At 41.0% G+C, this 19,830-nt stretch overlaps 1 protein-coding gene across 15 annotated transcripts in view; it reads left to right on the top strand.

Moving 5' to 3' along the window:
- Positions 1–1,873: 1,873 nt before the first annotated feature.
- Positions 1,874–19,830, top strand: part of dtna (dystrobrevin, alpha) — a 36,854-nt gene continuing 18,897 nt past the window's right edge. For 7 of the 15 annotated variants that reach the window (XM_029725403.1, XM_029725401.1, XM_029725404.1 and 4 more), the window contains exons 1-9: positions 6,904–7,148; positions 10,955–11,022; positions 11,374–11,454; positions 11,570–11,783; positions 12,730–12,815; positions 15,223–15,377; positions 17,360–17,465; positions 17,998–18,164; positions 18,412–18,536. In XM_029725403.1, coding sequence (XP_029581263.1) covers positions 7,132–7,148; positions 10,955–11,022; positions 11,374–11,454; positions 11,570–11,783; positions 12,730–12,815; positions 15,223–15,377; positions 17,360–17,465; positions 17,998–18,164; positions 18,412–18,536 — 1,019 coding nt within the window. In that variant the 5' untranslated portion in view covers positions 6,904–7,131. Of the gene's footprint in view, positions 2,058–6,903; positions 7,149–7,989; positions 8,143–10,954; positions 11,023–11,373; positions 11,455–11,569; positions 11,784–12,729; positions 12,816–15,222; positions 15,378–17,359; positions 17,466–17,997; positions 18,165–18,411; positions 18,537–19,162; positions 19,172–19,830 lie in introns of those variants that run through there. The other 8 variants (XM_029725402.1, XM_029725400.1, XM_029725395.1 and 5 more) reach the window with 3 other exon arrangements.

Genomic DNA, 19,830 nt, shown 5'->3' with positions numbered 1-19,830 from the left:
GCGACTTACAGTAGTGAATGCATACATTTCATACAATTTCATACATTTTATTTTTTAATTTTAAATTTTTTTCTGTGCTGGCCCCCTGTGGGAATCAAACCCACAACCCTGGCGTTGCAAACACCATGCTCTACCAACTGAGCTACAGGGAAGGCAAAGTAGCGTAAACTATATTTTTAATCTTTATTTAACTAGGTAAGTCAGTTAAGATCAAATTCTTATTCTTATTTACAATGACAGCCTACACCGGGCCAAACCCAGACGACGCTGGGCCAATTGTGCGTCGCCCTATGGGACTCCCAATCACAGCCAGTTGTGATTCAGCCTGGATTCAAACCAGGGTGTCTGTAGTGACACATCCAGCACTGAGATGCAGGGCCTTAGACCGCTGTGCCACTAGGAGGCCCCAGCATTATTTTGGGTAGATTATATTAAATGTTATATGTTATTAGTAATTACAACAAGACAGTTAACCCACTGTTCCCCGTACTTGTAAATAAGAATTTGTTCTTAACTGACTTGCCAAGTTAAATAAAGGTTACGTTTAAAAATAAAATACAATTACATTATATAGACATAGGCCCACTGTAACCAAGTCCTCTAAGGAAAGTGTTATTTTGTTGTCCTTTGCATCCTCTCTATCTGTGTGAGGTAGCCTGTGCAGCCTAGTGTGGGCTATGGATCTCGACTATTGTCTGGGATTCATGTGCCCAGCCTAGAACAATCCAGATGTTTCACCGGATGCATAAATCTGAAGCATCCGGTTGGCGTTTCCACTCTTTACCAAATATGGTGGTTAGAGGGAGCCCACTGGCCGGCAGTGGTAGAAAATAGAGCGCGATGGATTTTGGACGATCGGTTCGTACGTAAAGCATTCTATATTCCAGCTGCAAATACATCGGTTTCCTCCTTAACTTGCTTTAATGGTGTGTCGCGTGATTGTTTTTTTTTTTATGTGCGTAATAAAACAATTTCTCACCACCATTTTCAGATTTCTGGACAACTTCAGAATGTTTCATATCGCGTTCAGCCAATCAGGTTGCAGCAGTCGGTTGTTTACCCTTAGTTGACAAGGTGGCCAACATCATGAAGTAGTATTAGACACTCTGAGCATGGTGGTGGAAAATTGTGTTTTCTTAAGACAGTACGCACATTTTTTCCGTTTTTTTCCCACAGCGGCACGCAATTAAAGCTAGTTAATGAGGAAACCGATGCCTTTGCATTCTGAATGGAGGATGTTTTATGTACGAACCGGTCGCCGGGGGCCACCAACGTATTACCCGCTGGTCACATAGCCCAGATGATAGTGAAGATCAATAGCTCCCACTAACGGCTTCCCAGGCTATGCATGAGGAGGATGTTTTGTCTTATTTGTTCATTTCTAAACTGTTTTTACTGTGCTTATCTGACTCTGATGTGATGCAAATTTCACTCATCAGTTTCTCACAATTAAAAAATTGTATATATCAGATGGGGATTGTTTCCACAGACCCCACAAGCAGTCAGCACGGACTAGTACAACTCAGAGACAGGGCAGTCCAGTGGAATACACTCCCAGACAGACAACACAAAATTGTTGAGACTTCTTATTTACTGGCCATATAGGCTACTATAAAGACTTTGATGTGATGCAGATTTCTCTCATCAGTTTCTCACCATTTTTTTTTTTTTTTAGATGTGGTTTGGTTTCACAGACTGCACTTATCCTTCCTGTGCATTGTATTCATGGGTTTATACAATAAGTATATGGCTGAATCATTATGTGTTTGTATGTTTATTTTGTCAACTTCAACATTTGTAAAGAATACACTGACGCAAGTGAAGAGATTCCGCATTACGTCATCGGCAGAAGCCACACGTACTCGAGGCAAATGCTGGGTTGCGCTACTCGAAAATTTCCATCACATCACCACTGCAAAAGGCGTTCGTAATAACAGGAATAGACCGTTCTAGGGGTAATGTACAATTGACCTAAATTAATCGTAATCACATCTATGGACACGGCTGACACGTCTATCCTGGATGTAAACAATGCAGTTTTATTCCTCGAAATCCTGGTAAGTACAGACAGCACAAGTGCACCGGAACGACCTTATTATCACTCGTGTAAAATCCAAGTTACTGTATAGGAACTAGTGAGATCGAGATTTGTTTTAATCCCGAGGCAAATTGCATGTCAACTGTTAGAATTGAAGGATTGACAATTTGGGGTTTGTAAACATCACACCGTTATTATGCCTCATTTGTAGTGACTGTCATAACGGGATACAGGTTATCGCAATGGATGTGCATATAAATCTGTCATATACAGCCGGTTGTTGCCTTTCTTCACTTATCATGTGTGTTTGACAAGAAATGTTGACAAATTATGCTCTTGGTATTTCACACTGTCAATCGTAGTGTTTCTCAGTTCTTTCTGAAATACACCAGAGCTGAGCAGGATCCATTGTAAATAAAGTAATCAAGTCATTGACATGGCTATCATGGCTCGTTTGTAAAACTGTTCTGGCATCATCAACCAACAGTTTGGTACACTACATGACCAGAAATATGTGGACACCTGCTTGTCAAACATCTTCCAAAATCATGGACATTAATATGGAGTTGGGCCCCCCCCTTTGCCGCTATAACAGCCTCCACTCTTCTGGGAAGGCATTACAATTGGATCTTCAACAAGATGTTCTACAAGAGCATTGGTGAGGTCGGGCACTGATGTTTGGTGATTAGGCCTGGCTCGCAGTCGGCATTCCAATTCATCCCAAAGGTGTTCGATGGGGTTGAGGTCAGGGTTATGTGCAGGCCAGTCAAGTTCTTCCACACCGATCTCGATAAACCATTTCTGTATGGCCCTTGCTTTGTGCACGGGGGCATTGTCATGCTGAAACAGGAAAGGGCCTTCCCCAAACTGTTGCCACAAAGTTGGAAGCACAGAATTGTCTAGAATGTCATTGTATGCTGTAGCGTTAAGATTTCCCTTCACTGGAACTAAGGGGCCTAGCCCGAACCATGAAAAACAGCCCCAGACCATTATTCCTCCTCTACCAAACTTTACAGTTGGTACTATGCATTCGGGCAGGTAGTGTTATCCTAGCATCCGCCAAACCCAGATTCGTCTGTCGGACTGCCAGATGGTTAAGTGTGATTCATCACCCCAGAGAACACATTTCCACTGCTCCAGAGTCCAATGGCGGCTAGCTTTACACCACTCCTGCCGATGCTTGACATTGCGCATGGTGATCTTAGGCTTGTGTGCGGCTGCTCGGCCATGGAAACCCATTTCATGAAGCTCCAGACGAACAGTTATTGTGCTGACATTGCTTCCAGAGGCAATTTGGAACTTGGTAGTGTGTTGCAACCGAGGACAGATGATTTTTACGTGCTACACGCTTCAGCACTCGCCGGTCCCATTCTGTGAGCTTGTGTGGCCTACCATTCCATGGCTGAGCCGTTGTTGTTCCTAGACACTTTTCACTTCACAATAAAAGCACTTACAGCTGACCGGGGCAGCTGTAGCAGGGCAGAAATTTGACGAACTGACTTGTTAGAAAGGTAGCATCCTATGACGGTGCCACGTTGAAAGTCACTGAGCTCTTCAGTAAGGCCATGTTACTGCTAGTGTTTGACAAAGGAAATTGCATGGCAGTGTGCTCGATTTTATATGCCTGTCAGCAACGGGTGTGGCTGAAATAACCGAATCCACTCATTTGAATGGGTGTCCACATACTTTTGTATATATTGTGTATATATCAGCATATTCCCACCGATCCAGTTTTTCTGTTGTTGCAGCAATTTCCTGAAGCAGTTTCACTAATCACCTTTGTAAAGCAGCCAGTATCAGAGTTTTTTTTCTTCCAGTAAGGAGCTCACATTGGGACACAGGGTCAGTTCAGGAACAACAACCACAAACATGTTAAAAAACGGATAGAATGCTTTCTGTCTTATGGAGCGAAGAACCATGGTGATCAGAGACACCACAGGCAGACAGCACTGACTAGTACAACTCAGAGGCAGGCAGTGGTGAAAAAAGTACCCAATTGTCATACTTGAGTAAAAGTAAAGATACCTTATTAGAAAATGACTCAAGTAAAAGGCACCCAGTAAAATTCTACTTAAGTATCAAAAGTAAATGTAATTGCTAAAATATACTTAAGTATCAAAAGTACAAATTATTAAAAATTCCTTATATTAAGCAAACCAGATGGAACAATCTTCTTGTTTTTTAAATGTATGGATAGCCAGGGGCACACTCCAACACTCAGACATCATTTACAAACAAAGCCTTTGTGTTTAGTGAGTCCGCCAGATCAGAGGCAGTAGGGATGACCAGGGATGTTCGCTTGATAAGTGTGTGAATTGGACCATTTTCTGTCCTGCTAAGCGTTTAAAATGTGATGAGTACTATTGGGTGTAAGGGAAAATGTATGGAGTAAAAAGTACATTCTTTTTTTTAGGAATGTAGTGGAGTAAAAGTACAAGTTTAAAAAAATATATAAATGGTAATGTGCAGATACCCCAAAAAACTACATAAGTAGTACTTTAAAGTATTTTTACTTAAGTACTTTACACCACTGGAGACAGGGCAGCCCAGTGTAATACACTCCCCGACAAACAACACAAGATTGTTGAGACTTCTTATTAACTGGCTATATAGGCTGCTATAAATACATACAGTACCAGTCAAAAGTTTGGACACACCTACTCATTCAAGGGTTTTTCTTTATTTTTACTATTTTCTACATTGTAGAATAATAGTGAAGACATCTAAACTATGAAATAGCACATATGGAATCATGTCGTAACCAAAAAAGTGTTAAACAAATCAAAATATATTTTATATTTGAGATTCTTCAAAGTAGCCACCCTTTGCCTTGATGTCAGCTTTGCACACTCTTGGCATTTGCTCAACCAGTTTAACCTGGAATGCTTTTCCAACACTCTTGAAGGAGTTCCCACATATGCTGAGCACTTGTTGGCTGCTTTTCCTTCACTCTGCTGTCCAACTCATCACAAACTATCTCAATTGGGTTGAAGTCGGGTGATTGTGGAGGCCAGGTCATCTCATGCATCACTCCAACACTCTCCTTCTTGGTCAAATAGCCCTTACACAGCCTGGAGGTGTGTTGGGTCATTATCCTGTTAAAAAACAAATGATAGTCCAACTTAGCGCAAACCAGACGGGATGGCGTATCGCTGCAGAATGCTGTGTTAGCCATGCTGGTTAAGTGTGCCTTGAATTCTAAATAAATCACAGGCAGTCTCACCAGCAAAGCACCCCCACAACATCACACCTTCTCATCTATGCTTCACGGTGGGAACTACACATACAGAGATCATCCATTCACCTACTCCGCGTCTCACAAAAACACGGCGGTTGAACACGACGAACCAAAAATATATTTTTTTGACTCATCAGACCAAAGAACAGATTTCCACCAGTTTAATGTCCATTGCTCGTGTTTCTTGGCCCAATAAAGTCTCTTCTTCTTATTGGTGTCCTTTAGTAGTGGTTTCTTTGCAGCAATTTGACCATGAAGGCCTGATTCACACAGTCTCCTCTGAACAGTTGATGCAGAGATGTGTCTGTTACTTGAACTCTGAAGCATTTATTTGGGTTGCAATTTCTGAGTCTGGTAACTCTAATGAACTTATCCTCTGCATCAGTGGTAACTCTGGGTCTTCCTTTCCTGTGGCGGTCTTCATGAGAGCCAGTTTCATCATAGCGCTTGATAGTTTTTACTTGACATTTTCCGGATTGACTGACCTTCATGTCTTAAAGTAATGATGGACTGTCGTTTCTTTTTGCTTATTTGAGCTGTTCTTGCCATAATATGGACTTGGTCTTTTACCAAATAGGGCTATCTTCTGTATACCTCCCCTACTGTACCTTGTCACAACACAACTGATTGTCTCAAACGCATTAAGAAGGACAGAAATTCCACAAATTCACTTTTAACAAGGCACACTTGTTAATTGAAATGCATTCCAGGTGACTGCCTCGTGAAGCTGGTTGAGAGAATGCCAAGAGTGTGCAAAGCTGTCATCTAGGCAAAGGGTGGCTACTTTGAAGAATCTCAAATATAAAATATATTTTGATTTGTTTAACACTTTTTTGGTTATTACATGATTCCATATGTGCTATTTCATAGTTCAGATGTCTTCACTATTATTCTACAATGTAGAAAATAGTAAAAATAAAGAAAAACCCTTGAATGAGCAGGTGTGTCCAAACTTTTGACTGGTCCTGTAATTTCAATATGTGGTGGGTGTTTTTGTTCACGATTGTTGTACAATTAACTTCATTACTGAACAAAGCAGGCAGCTTTACACACAGCTCTACCCTGTGGTTATAAATCTGATATCAACTATATTCTTATGGTGTAAAATAACACTGGGCAATCGGTGGATGGAAGTAAATACATGAACAGCTGCAATATATAGCTGATGTCTAAGTGGGAAAATACAGGGCCATAACTCAAGCAACTGCTTGTGTCTCAGAAATACTGTACCCCTTTGCTTTTCTTTCTTTGACTGTGGTAAAAAAAAAGGAGCCATAATGTACATAAGAGACTTATAAGGGAAGGGTTCAGTGTGCCTGAAATTCAGTTAATAACTGGGCAAGAGAGTTTATCTATCCACTGCAGGAAGAAATGTGATAGTTTTAATATTGCTAAGAGAAACTGACTTTATAGCCTTGGTTTGATTCTGGCAGGGGTGGAGCATTACAAGTTTTCTGCAATGTTTATGGTATATGATGATTTGCTCATTTCAGGGCAGTTATTTTTAATACTGCAAGTGTATGTGACACTAGCCCAGAGCAAGAGTAATGCTCGCTTGGTGGGTGCCAAGTGAGAGGTTGGAAGGGGCAGCAACTGGAGAGCCAGTAAAGCTGTACAAGAATGTTGAGCCTACTCATTTGAAGTTAAAGATAGAGGCAGCAACACAACCTGTGTCCTGACAGTTTCTAATTTCAGATATCTGACTGTAGCTAAGCTAACCCCCTTCCAACTGGGGCTGGCTGCTTTTTGTTGTCATGTTTGCCTGGTAGAGAGGGCTTTATATACTCTGTACAGTTGTTATTAAGAATGACAAGCCTTTGGAGTAGCACACAGACAGACAAGGAAACAGAGGACCATGGTACATTCTGAAGGGTATGTTCAACATTGACAAGTTTGTTATCTCCTGATTTGTGTTGCTTGTGGTTGTTTTCAATCTTCAACAGGGGAATAGTAGTTTGTGTCAATCTTAGCTATTTATTTCACTGATTTAGAATAGCATTCGTAAGGTCAAATACTTGGCACAAGAGCTTGGTTCTGTTCCTTTGTGATATGAATTGGCAGTTTGAGTATGTTACAATGTTATTATTAGTTAGTTAGTTGCTATGCGTTTGTTGTACTATATGAGACTCAAGTAGATTGCGCTTGGATGATTAATGAATGATTCACTGAAAAGTGTTTAACATTGTTGTAACTTACTTAAACTAAGACTTGACATTACAGACAGATAATGTTTGTTTGCAGTCATCTTTATTGTGTGAATACAGTGTCTAGGAGTGAATGCGCTACTTGCTACCACTTTGATCCAGTGTTACCATAGAGGGCGTTACTCTGCAGAGAAGGGTCTATGTGCAGAAATTGTTTTCATTTTTGTGTATGTGTACAGTACCTTAAATTAGCATTTGGCATGAACCATTTGGAAGTTTCTGCATGTAACCTGAGGCCACTGCATAATATTTGCATATTTATTTTATTATTCAACTAACTTCTACTTCATTGGTGAAAAGTGGCCAGTCGTAGTAGAAAGAGTATAATACATCGTTTATAATTTTGTTGTCATTGATGTTTTGCTCCACAAAATCTGGTCCACTTTAAAGTGAGAGAGAGGGAGGGGGACATTGTACCCTGTTTTTTAGGAATGGAGTGACTGGGCTCTTTGCTACCATGGCAACTTACCACATGACTAGGTGTATTAGATTTCCTTGGACAGTGTGCAGCGAGGCATAGTGTGAGCATTCGCTAGCTCTGCCACTCTGCTGCTGTGAAACGTTCGTCCTTGTCTCGCTCAAGTTTTTCAATGCCCTGACTGTCCGCAGGCTACAGTTTATTTTTTTAAATTCATTATTTAATATGTCCTGACGGTCACCAGGTAAGAAATGATGTATCATGTTGCCATTTATTCAAGTGAAAATGGGCAGTGTGAGGTGGTCAAAAGTTATTAGCGTTGATGGAAAACAATGACACCGAGTTGTGTCAGTCATATCACAGATTATGTTTAGTGAAGGACTCTTGGTACTAATGATACAGTATCTTGTGGTGATTCAGGCTATGAAGTGAATTGAGATAATAGAGGGTGGATGGTGATACAGTACGTATACAGTACGTAGATACAGTACGTAGATACAGTGCGTACTGGTGGTGATAACCAAGAGGATAGTAGTGTTGCTGTTGTAGAAGGGGTGTCGGATACTTAGTACTGTAGTGTTTGACTGAAGGCTTACTAAATGCATTGAGACTGTAGCATGTACACTACCGTTCAAAAAATGTGGGGTCACTTAGAAATGCCCCTGTTTTCCATGAAAACATACATGAAATGAGTTGCAAAATGAATAGGAAATATAGTCGAGACGTTGACAAGGTTATAAATAATGATTTTTAATTGAAATAATCGTTGTGACCTTCAAACTTTGCTTTCGTCAAAGAATCCTCCATTTGCAGCAATTACAGCCTTGCAGACCTTTGGCATTCTAGTTGTCAATTTCTCGAGGTAATCTGAAGAGATTTCACCCCATGCTTCCTGAAGTACCTCCCACAAATTGGATTGGGTTGATGGGCACTTCTTACGTACCATACGGTCAAGCTGCTCCCACAACAGCTCAATAGGGTTGAGATCCGGTGACTGTGCTGGCCACTCCATTATAGACAGAATACCAGCTGACTGCTTCTTCCCTAAATAGTTCTTGCATAGTTTGGAGCTGTGCTTTGGATCATTCTCTTGTTGTAGGAGGAAATTGGCTCCAATTAAGCGCAGTCCACAGGGTATGGCATGGCGTTCCAAAATTGAGTGATAGCCTTCCTTCTTCAAGATCCCTTTTACCCTGTGCAAATCTCCCACTTTACCATCCCCAAAGCACCCCCAGACCATCACATTGCCTCCTCCATGCTTGACAGATGGCGTCAAGCACTCCTCCAGCATCTTTTCATTTTTTCTGCGTCTCACAAATGTTCTTCTTTGTGATCCGAACACCTCAAACTTAGATTTGTCTGTCCATAACACTTTTTTCCAATCTTCCTCTGTCCAGTGTCTGTGTTCTTTTGCCCATCTTAATCTTTTATTTTTATTGGTCAGTCTGAGATATGGCTTTTTCTTTGCAACTCTGCCTAGAAGGCCAGCATCCCAGAGTCGCCTCTTCACTTTGACGTTGAGACTGGTGTTTTGCGGGTACTATTTAATGAAGCTGTCAGTTGAGGACTTGTGAGGCGTCTGTTTCTGAAACTAGACACTCTAATGTACTTGTCCTCTTGTTCAGTTGTGCACCGGGGCCTCCCACTCCTCTTTCTATTCTGGTTAGAGCCAGTTTGCGCTGTTCTGTGAAGGGAGTAGTACACAGCATTGTACGAGATCTTCAGTTTCTTGGCAATTTCTCGCATGGAATAACCTTCATTTCTCAGAACAAGAATAGACTGACGAGTTTCAGAAGAAAGTTCTTTGTTTCTGGCCATTTTGAGCCTGTAATCGAACCCACAAATGCTGATGCTCCAGATACTCAACTAGTCTAAATAAGGCCCGTTTTATTGCTTCTTTAATCAACACAACAGTTTTCAGCTGTGCTAACATAATTGCAAAAGGGTTTTCTAATGATCAATTAGCCTTTTAAAATGATAAACTTGGATTAGCTAACACAACGTGCCATTGGAACACAGGAGTGATGGTTGCTGATAATGAGCCTCTGTACGCTTATGTAGATATTCCAGCAACAATAGTCATTTACAACATTAACAGTGTCTACACTCTATTTCTGATCAATTTGACGTTATTTTAATGGACATAAAATTAGCTTTTCTTTCAAAAACAAGGACATTTCTAAGTGACCCCAAACTTTTGAACGGTAGTGTACATTACATGATAGTAGTTGCGGCTGAACAGTGGCACTACAATGAGTAATACTACAACTACTAAAGCTGTTGAGTTAGTAGTGTTACATTCATGTATTCATTTTGTAAAATGACCACCTGGGAAGCAATATTGTATTGTCTACACACAATAATGACCTAATCATTGATCCATTACAAAAGTGTCACTATTAGGACTCAAGTACTGAAATAATAAAAAAAAAGTGTATTCTTTTAATTCAAACTGTCATGGCCCAGTGAGTGTAATCATGCTAAGTCATTACTCATGAATAGTTTTAAGAAACCAATAACTAGCCTACTGATTTTGGTGCACTCGTTATGTCTAGGGGTATTAGGCCTAGCTACATGGTCTGTAACCTGAATGAATCGCTGCTTGAATGTGAGAAATCAGTGTTTGAGGACCGTGTTGGATGCACATGTGCCCAGGGAGACTGCAACCTTACCTTGGTCCAAGGCTAGCTCTGTCTCTCTTGACCTCTTGGTTGGCCAGTCCAAGCAGATTATTATTTGCTCAGATGGTGACAAAACAGAAATATGTACAAAAAGGAAAAACACCAAAGGCATGCCCAAACTAAAGACTCAAAAACAAACGGAAAGCCTGATGGCCACCAAGCAAAACCAGCAGCTTCGTGGCTTGCAAGCTGGGACATTGACTGACAATCCTAATTGACAGTACCTGATATGCTTATCAGGCCTTGGCTCAGCACCTAGACACTGCCACCTGGGGGATGGAGTGTGGAAGTGTGTCCTGGATAGTGTGTTTGTCTATGTCCTAACACTAACCTTCCCTTATATCATCTGTTTTCCTCTCCTCTCCTCCTGATCAGAATGATTGAAGATCGTGGGAGGAGTGGTGACATAATGGCGGAGAGACGACAACTTTTCGCAGAGATGCGTAAGTGTACAGGGAGATCTCTGAAAAGTAGTGAACCACACTGAAAGTATTATAACTGTTGTATACATAATAATAACATTCACCAGGTTATTAATGACATTTACCAAGTCATTTACCACGCTACCTCAAAGAAAGATTACAGTGTAGGATCCAATATAGGCCAACACAGCTTATTTTCATTAGCAATAATAGACAGGAATCTATTGTTAATGACCACATGAATGCACTCTGCATGGACAGTGTGTGAAGCAACACTCTTCCCCCAGTAGCTCCACAAAGTCTATCATCACCAGCATTCCTGTGTTACTGTCTGTCATATTACCTTGCACACAAATGTATTTTTTCCTACAGGGGCACAAGAGTTGGATTGCATAAGATTGTCCACGTATAGAACAGCTTGCAAACTCAGATTCGTTCAGAAGAAATGCAATCGTGAGTATGGTGTGATGTCCTCTGTCGGAGGTTTGATTGGGATTGTCTTGTGTCTCTAAAAACACGTGGCTAAAAGGGAAACGTGTCCGTGCATTTGTATTCTGTCTTTTCACAGTCCATTTGGTGGACATCTGGAATGTGATTGAGGCGTTCAGAGAGAACGGCCTGAACACCATGGACCTCAACACAGAGTTCACTGTGGCTCGCCTGGAAGCAATACTCTCCACCATCTTCTACCAGCTCAACAAGCGCATGCCCACCACCCACCAGATCAATGTGGAACAGTCCATCAGTATGCTGCTCAACTTCCTGCTGGCTGCCTATGACCCGTGAGTATCCACCATGACCGCGTCACTGTGTGACGGTCACTGAGCATGATGATGGGACAATTGTGTTGCATGTGTTTCTGTGTGGTGTGTGCCCCACTTCGTTGTTGATGTGTGATTGTTCTGTTCACACACAGTCTTTCATTGGAGAACAAAATCCAGACTGACTGTTGTTTTAACAATGTAATGGTCTCACAACAGTCTTGTGTCAAGTGATACATCTTTAGTTCTGATGGAAGACAAGAGAAAGTAAACAGTGAAAATGACAGAGTGATGTTGATAAATGCAGTTGAACCATTTTTGCTTGTTTTTACTGTTGTAATTACAGCTTATAAGAGCAACTTAAAGGTGCTACACATAGGATTTTTGGTCATTTTTGCGTTGTAATTTCAGAAAATGTCCATAATATATTTGCCACTAATAGTGGAATAATACTGTTTCACAGTATTACTTACCCGCCAGTGTTGTGATTGGCTGTGATATTCGTCTATTTATTTCTCCCGCCAGAGTGTCATCTGTCAATCCGGGAAAGCTGTTCTGACCTTATTTTCTCACATAAACTGAAATTGAGCGAACAGTGTAGAATTGTAGCAACCAGGAAATGACAGAGCGATTTCCACTAGATAACACAGCCACAAAGTCAGAACAGCTTTCCCAGTTTGTCAACAGATGCTGCTACGGTGGAAGAAATCATTAGGCGAGCATCACAACCATTCACAAGACTGTCATACTGTGAAACACTATCATTCCACTATTAGTGCCAGATATATTATAGACATTTTCAGAAATTATAATACAAAAATACCCCAAAATCCTAGGTGTAGCACCTTTAATGTGAAAGTGTTTAGATTATTGCAGGTATTATTCCTGTACTGCATATTCTTGACTTTTTCACAAATACACAAATTATACAAATATGAAAAAATACTAAACACATTTCTTCTTTTAGGGAAAGCCTCGGAAAAATCTCTGTCTTTGTTGTGAAGATGGCCCTGGCAACCATCTGCGGAGGAAAGATTTTGGATAAATTAAGATGTAAGATACTTGGTTCATCTTTCTTAAAATTATGAATGAATCATTTACAGAGAATGATTTGCCCAACATTACTGTCCAGTGTTTACAGATTTCTATTAAATATGACCTATAATTAATTACAATATTAGTGAAATAGTTTTCCTTCCAAGAAATGCTAATTAAGAATGCTAAAAAGCAGCTTTTCTGTGTTGGAATGATGTGGGCATTAGTGGTGCGTGGGTCAGCTGTTTGTGCACCTGCACCCGCCCGCAATTGCTATTAACACATCTGCAACCGCCGGACTATATGTGACTATATGTGATAAAGTGAAAGGATATTTTTGCCTGATTTAGATATGTTCCTGCATATAATTTCAGACATTTTGGTAGGTTATTTGTTTGTCAAATTGTCTATAATTAGATACATGCAGCTTATCTTCTCTTATTATACACTGAGTGTACAAAACATTAAGAACACCTTCCTATTATTGAGTTGCACCCACACCTTTTGCCCTCAGAACAGCCTCAATTTGTCGGGGCATGGACTCCACAAGGTGTCGAAAGCGTTCCACAGGGATGCTGGCCGATGTTGACTCCAATGCTTCCTACAGTTGTGTCAAGTTGGCTGGACCATACCCCGTTCAAAGCACTGGTGGCACTTTAATTGGATAGGACAGGCTCGTGATAATGGCTGGAGCGGAATCAGTGGAATGGTATCAAATACATCAAACACATGGTTTGATGCCATTCCATTTGCAATGTTCCAGCCATTATTATGAGCCGTGCTCCCCTCAGCAGCCTCCACTGGTTCAAAGGTACTTAAGGCTTTTGTTTTTCCCATTCATCCGCTGAATGGAACACATACACAATCCATGTCTCAATTGTCTCAAGGCTTAAAAATCCTTCTTTAACCAGTCGCTTTCCCTTCATCTACAGTGATTGAAGTGGATTTAACAAGTGACATCAATAAGGGATCATAGCTTTCACCTGGACTCACCTGATCGGTCTGTCATGGAAAGATTTCTTAATGTTTTGTATACTCAATGTATGTTGCCCTAGAAGACTAAATAAACCCTTGCTCACCAGAATAATGTAATAGATCGATAGAATGAAAGCTTCAATCTAGTTGAGAACGGTAAAGTTTGCTCTGTCATCTCTGCTTCTTTCATAGAGGAAAGATGTTTAGGGACCAGGGAGAAAATGCAATAACCCTAAAGAAACAGGAAATATTTTCTTAAAAACATTTCCAAATGACATCAGTTTGACCGGTTGTAAGGAAATAGAAAGCTGTGAAAACGACCCAACATGTTTCTGATAAGATTTCAGTTCTGCTTGGATACATATTTTATGTGGTTGAAATACTATCAGCTTTTATGATGCTGATAAAGATAGCACCTCTACAGACAATATCTAACTGCGCATTCGCATTCTCTCAAGATGCCAAAAGATATACATTTCTCCACGCCTGTTCCCGAGTTAAAATGTAGCCCACATTTGGTGTATCATTTTACTGCAAGAAATGTTTAATTCTGAGGGAGTTAATATTAAGGCTATGTGAGAGGTTATAGACCTACAGTCAGTATCTACATTTCAGTTTCCATTTAACCCATCTGAACAGTAGGCTACAGTTCCTTTGACGTATTATAGGCCTACTGTCCCGTGAAAAAGTATTTACCCCCTTTCTGATTTTCTCTATTTTTGCATATTTTTGATACTGAATGTTATCAGATCTTCAACCAAAACCTGATATTAGATAAATGGAACCTGAGTTTACAAATAACAAAAAAAGATATACTAATTATATTTATTTAATTAACAAAGTTACGCAACACCTAAATGCCCCTGTGTGAAAAAGTAATTTCCCCCTTACACTCAAAAACTAGTTGTGTCACCTTTAGCTGCAATGACTGCACCCAAATGCTTCCTATAGTTGTTAATCAGTCTCTCACATCGCTGTGAAGGAATTTTGGCCCACTTGCATGCAGAACTGCTTTAACTCAGCGGCATTTTGGGGTTTTCAAGCATGAACTGCTCGTTTTAAGTCCTTCCACAACATCTCAATTGGGATTAGGTTTGGACTATATCAACAATGGACAAATAATGAAACAAATACCAAATAACTATTCATGGCTGGAAGAAGTAATTATTTATAGTAAAAAGGATAGGGTTTATTACATAATCCACTAATTTATTGCAGCAGAGCAGCCACAGCTACTAATAGGGAAAATAAATGAAGGGTTAGGGCATTTTAGCTTATGTTTTGTGGTAATTACTATGGATTGCTACCCAGCTCTCATTTGTTTTAGTTTTTGTTTCAGTGATTGCACTGCCTATTGCTGCAATTAGCTAACAATGGTGACAGCTGACAATTAATTTGATCAATTAATTATATATTTTGGAGTAACGCCTCCCCCCCATTTTCCTCCCAGATATTTTTTCACAGATATCAGACCCTGGTGGCATAATGGTATACTCCCAATTTGATCAGTTTCTGAAGGAGGTTCTCAAATTACCAATGACTGTTTTTGAGGCACCTTCCTTTGGCTATACTGAGCAAGCCACAAGAACTTGCTTTGCACAGCAGGTGAGAGTCCCATCTACACAAAAAATGAACATACATTTTCAAGTAAATTGTTGACTGAATGTACAGTGCATTTGGAAAGTATTCAGACCCCTTGACTTTTTCCACATTTTGTTACGTTACAGCCTTATTCTAAAATTGATTACATTTGGGTTTTTTCTCGTCAGTCTACACACAATACACCATAATGACAAAGCAAACTGGTTTTTAGACATTTTTGCAAATTTATTTAAAAAAAAATGAAATATGACATTTACATAAGTATTCAGACCCTTTACTCAGTACTTTGTTGAAGCACCTTTGGAAGCGATTACAGCCTCAAGGTTTCTTGGGTATGACACTACAAGCTTGGTCTGAGAGTCCTTTAGGTGCCTTTTGGCAAACTCCATCGGGCTGTCATGGGCCTTTTACTGAGGAGCGTCTTCTGTCTGGCCACTCAACCATAAAGGCCTGATTTGTGGAGTGCTGCAGAGATGGTTGTCTTTCTGGAAGGTTCTCCCATCTCCAGAGAGGAACTCTGGATCTCTGTCAGAGTGACCATCGGGTTCTTGGTCACCTTCCTGACCAAGGCCCCTTTCCCCCGATCCCTCAGCTCTAGGAAGAGTCTTGGTGGTTCCAAACTTCTTCCATTTAAGAATGATGGAGGCCACTGTGTTCTTGGGGACCTTCAATGCTGCAGACATTTTTTGGTACCCTTCTCCAGATCTGTGCCTTAACACAATCCTGTCTCGGAGCTCTACGGACAATTCCTTCAACCTCATGGCTTGGTTTTTGTCACGACTTCCGCCGAAGTCGGTCTCTCTCCTTGTTCGGGCGGCGTTCGGTGGTCGACGTCACCGGCCTTCTAGCCATTGCCGATACACTTTTCATTTTCCATTTGTTTTGTCTTTGTTTTACACACCTGGTTTCAATTCCCCAATTACATGTTCATTATTTAACCCTCTGTTTTCCCCATGGTTTTTGTGAGTGATTGTTTTATGTATGTTCGGTCCGTTATTGTGGGCTCGGTATTACGACATGTTATTGGAATATTTGAGTAAAGTTACTTGTGTTACTCATCTCTGCTGTCCTGCACCTGACTCCTCTGTACCAGCTATACCCAGACCACTACAGTTTTTGCTCTGACATGCACTGTCAACTGTGGGACCTTACATAGACAGGTGTGTGCCTTTCCAAATCATGTCCAATCAATTGAATTTACCACAGGTTGACTCCAATCAAGTTGTAGAAACATCTCAAGGAGAATCAATGGAAACTGGATGCACCTGAGTTCAATTTTGGTCTCATAGCAAAGGGTCTGAATACTTGTAAATAATGTATTTCTGTTTTTTCAACAACAACAAAAATGTTTTCACTTTGTCATTATGGGGTATTGTCACGACTTCCACCGAAGTCGGTTCCTCTCCTTGTTAGGGCGGCATTCGGCAGTCGGCATCACCGGTCTTCTAGCCATTGTCGATCCACTTTTCATTTTCCATTTGTTTTGTCTTGTTTTCCTACACACCTGGTTCTCATTTCCCTCATTAAGTGTTGTGTATTTACCCCTCTGTTCCCCTCATGTCTTTGTGTTGAATTGTTTGTTGTAAGTGCTTGTGCACATGTTTACTGGTGCGCGTCGGGTTTTGTACCCATGTTGGTTATGTCGTTATGCCGTTGGTTTTGAAGTTAAACTGCTCCGGCAATTACCTAGTTCTGCTCTCCTGCGTCTGACTTCACTGCCACCAGTTACGCACCCCTTTACAGGTATTGTGTGTAGATTAATGAATAAGGCTGTAACGTAACAAAATGTCGAAAAAGGGAAGGGGTCTGAATAGTTTCTGAATGCTCTGTATACAACACACTATTGGTATAGATACTGTATAATGGATCAGTGTTGTAATTGTGTATAAAACATCCATCATATTACTGTATTTTCTTTCTAGTACTACCCCATATGCCAAACCTGTATGTGATGTGTAACCCCGTCCTCTACCGTATGTTGACAGAAAAAGGTCTCCCTCAACACATTCCTGGACACGCTGATGTCAGACCCTCCCCCTCAGTGTCTGGTGTGGTTACCACTCATGCATCGCTTGGCTAATGTGGAGAATGGTGAGCCGCCACAGCATATTTAACACATTCATGGGATGGTGGCGGGTAGGAATGATGGGTCATCTTGTCTCATATCATCGCATTGAGTCACTACACAGTAGACATACAGTACATGCTCAGGAACACACATACCCATGCCCAAGCGCGAGCACACACACACAGCCTTCCACCATCGCCCACCGCCCAACCCCTCATGAATGACAAGGAACTGACAACAGAATTAAAGTCTTACACACTGATGATCACAGAACACCCTCCGTTATTTGATGTAAATCAAAAGAATGCTGTCTAATAGACCTGCAAAACATCCCAGTGCCATTGTTTTTTTTATAAAGATATTGGTTGCACCAAATATGTATTTGTATCAACAACCTTTGGTGTGCATGTGTGTCTGTGTGTGTGGTATATATATGCACATGTGTGCGTGTATGTGTGTGTACGTGCATCCCCATGCACGTGTTTGTGTGTCTGTGTGCGTGCACATGTTTGTGTGTGCCATGCCCCCCCCATCCCTTTCCCTCCATCCCTGCAGTGTTCCACCCGGTCGAGTGCTCTTACTGCCACAGTGAGAGTATGATGGGCTTCCGCTACCGCTGCCAGCAATGTCATAATTACCAGCTGTGTCAGGACTGCTTCTGGAGGGGTCATGCCAACGGTTCCCATAGCAACCAGCACCAAATGAAGGAGTACACGTCATGGGTAAGGGGGGTGATGAGGGGGGGGGGGCCATGACAGCATCAGGCCAGCCAGCCAGTGCAGCAGCCATTTCTGCTTTGCTTCACCCAATGCAGTGCTATGATGATGATGAGACTGTGATTTGATTCTCTTACATTTTGGTCAATGACATCTAGTCTTGTATCAAATTTTTGAAAGTCATTACTCTGTTTTTAAGTGCCTCTCCTTGCCCTCCGAAATAAGACATAGCATCATTTTGGGTTTCTCCCAGAAATCGCCTGCTAAGAAGTTATCTAATGCTCTCAGCAAGTCTCTGAGCTGTGCATCCAGCAGAGAACCTTTACACCCTATGTTTCCTGACATGCCAGAGAAACCTCTGAACCTAGCCCACATTGTGTAAGTATGTTGTAAGTTGTGGAAGTATTCTATTATATTCCTACAGTAACATAGTAAAACTTGTATTCAATACCACAATCATCCTTTTCAATTTCAATACATTTCATATCCATCCCATCATCCCTTACTAGCCCCTTATTCCCAAAGTAAATGTTGAAACGTTATGAATTGTACGTACTGTATATCTACATGTTTTGTAATTGCCTCATATACATTACACTACATGCTTCTAACACTCAAGTAATAACAGTCAGTCAGTTGTCGGATGCACATGATCAATTCATGTTAGCTGTAGGAATAACCACAATTGGTAAAACAGATGTTTTATCTTTGCTCAGTTTTTTGCTGGAAAATCAACAAAGACAATATGAAGACAAGGTCTTCTAGAACTACAGTATGTCTTTGATATGTTCTTATTCAAACCCTTAACAGCTAAGCTGAGCCTAATCTGTAGTGTGGGAAACGAGTGGCGATTCATTCTAATGGCTGACAGACAAATATTGATTTGGTCATCTAGACCCTTTTCATGTGGAAGTGAATTCAGTTTTACCACTCACTGTGGCCTTTGTAGTGCATGCATGGGTGATCGTAACAAATGTCTTTGTTCTTTTCTTGCTGCAAAATAGAGACACTTGGTAAGTTTGCTTTGAATATTTGCCTAGAAAATGTAGAATATGTCTGTAGTACTATAGCAGGTAGTGTAATATATTACTAGTAGCTAGTGCAATATTATTTTGTCCTTATAGAGTATACTATGCCCTATAGCTCCTGAAAGTCACTTCAATTTTAGCACAACCTACTTGTGTGCAGTTTACTACTGATTTCTGCATCAGTTATCCCAACTCTCCTTTGTGCCACATGTGAATACCTTTTTAGGTCATGTAAACAATAAGATTATGAGGAGTTAATGACCTTTGGATGAGTGAGGAGGGAATCCACACCCATGCATTGTTTACATAACAATATTGTCACAATCAGAAACTGCCCTGACTCCCCAGACCCATTCAATGCTCCTTCAGCCTTCTGAGACCTAGATCAGAAAGACACGCACACACACACACACACACACACACACACACACACACACACACACAGAGAGACTCTCACACACACACACACACACAGAGAGACTCTCACACACACACACACACACAGAGAGACTCTCTCACACACACACAGAGAGAGACTCTCTCTCACACACACAGAGAGAGAGACTCTCTCTCACACACACACACACACACAGAGACTCTCTCTCACACACACACACACACACACAGAGACTCTCTGTCATGTT

This window comes from Salmo trutta, chromosome 31, assembly GCF_901001165.1.
Source record: "Salmo trutta chromosome 31, fSalTru1.1, whole genome shotgun sequence".
Taxonomy (NCBI): domain Eukaryota; kingdom Metazoa; phylum Chordata; class Actinopteri; order Salmoniformes; family Salmonidae; genus Salmo; species Salmo trutta.
The sequence above is the reverse complement of the archived record's forward strand: the minus strand, read 5'-3'. Positions and strand labels throughout refer to the sequence as shown.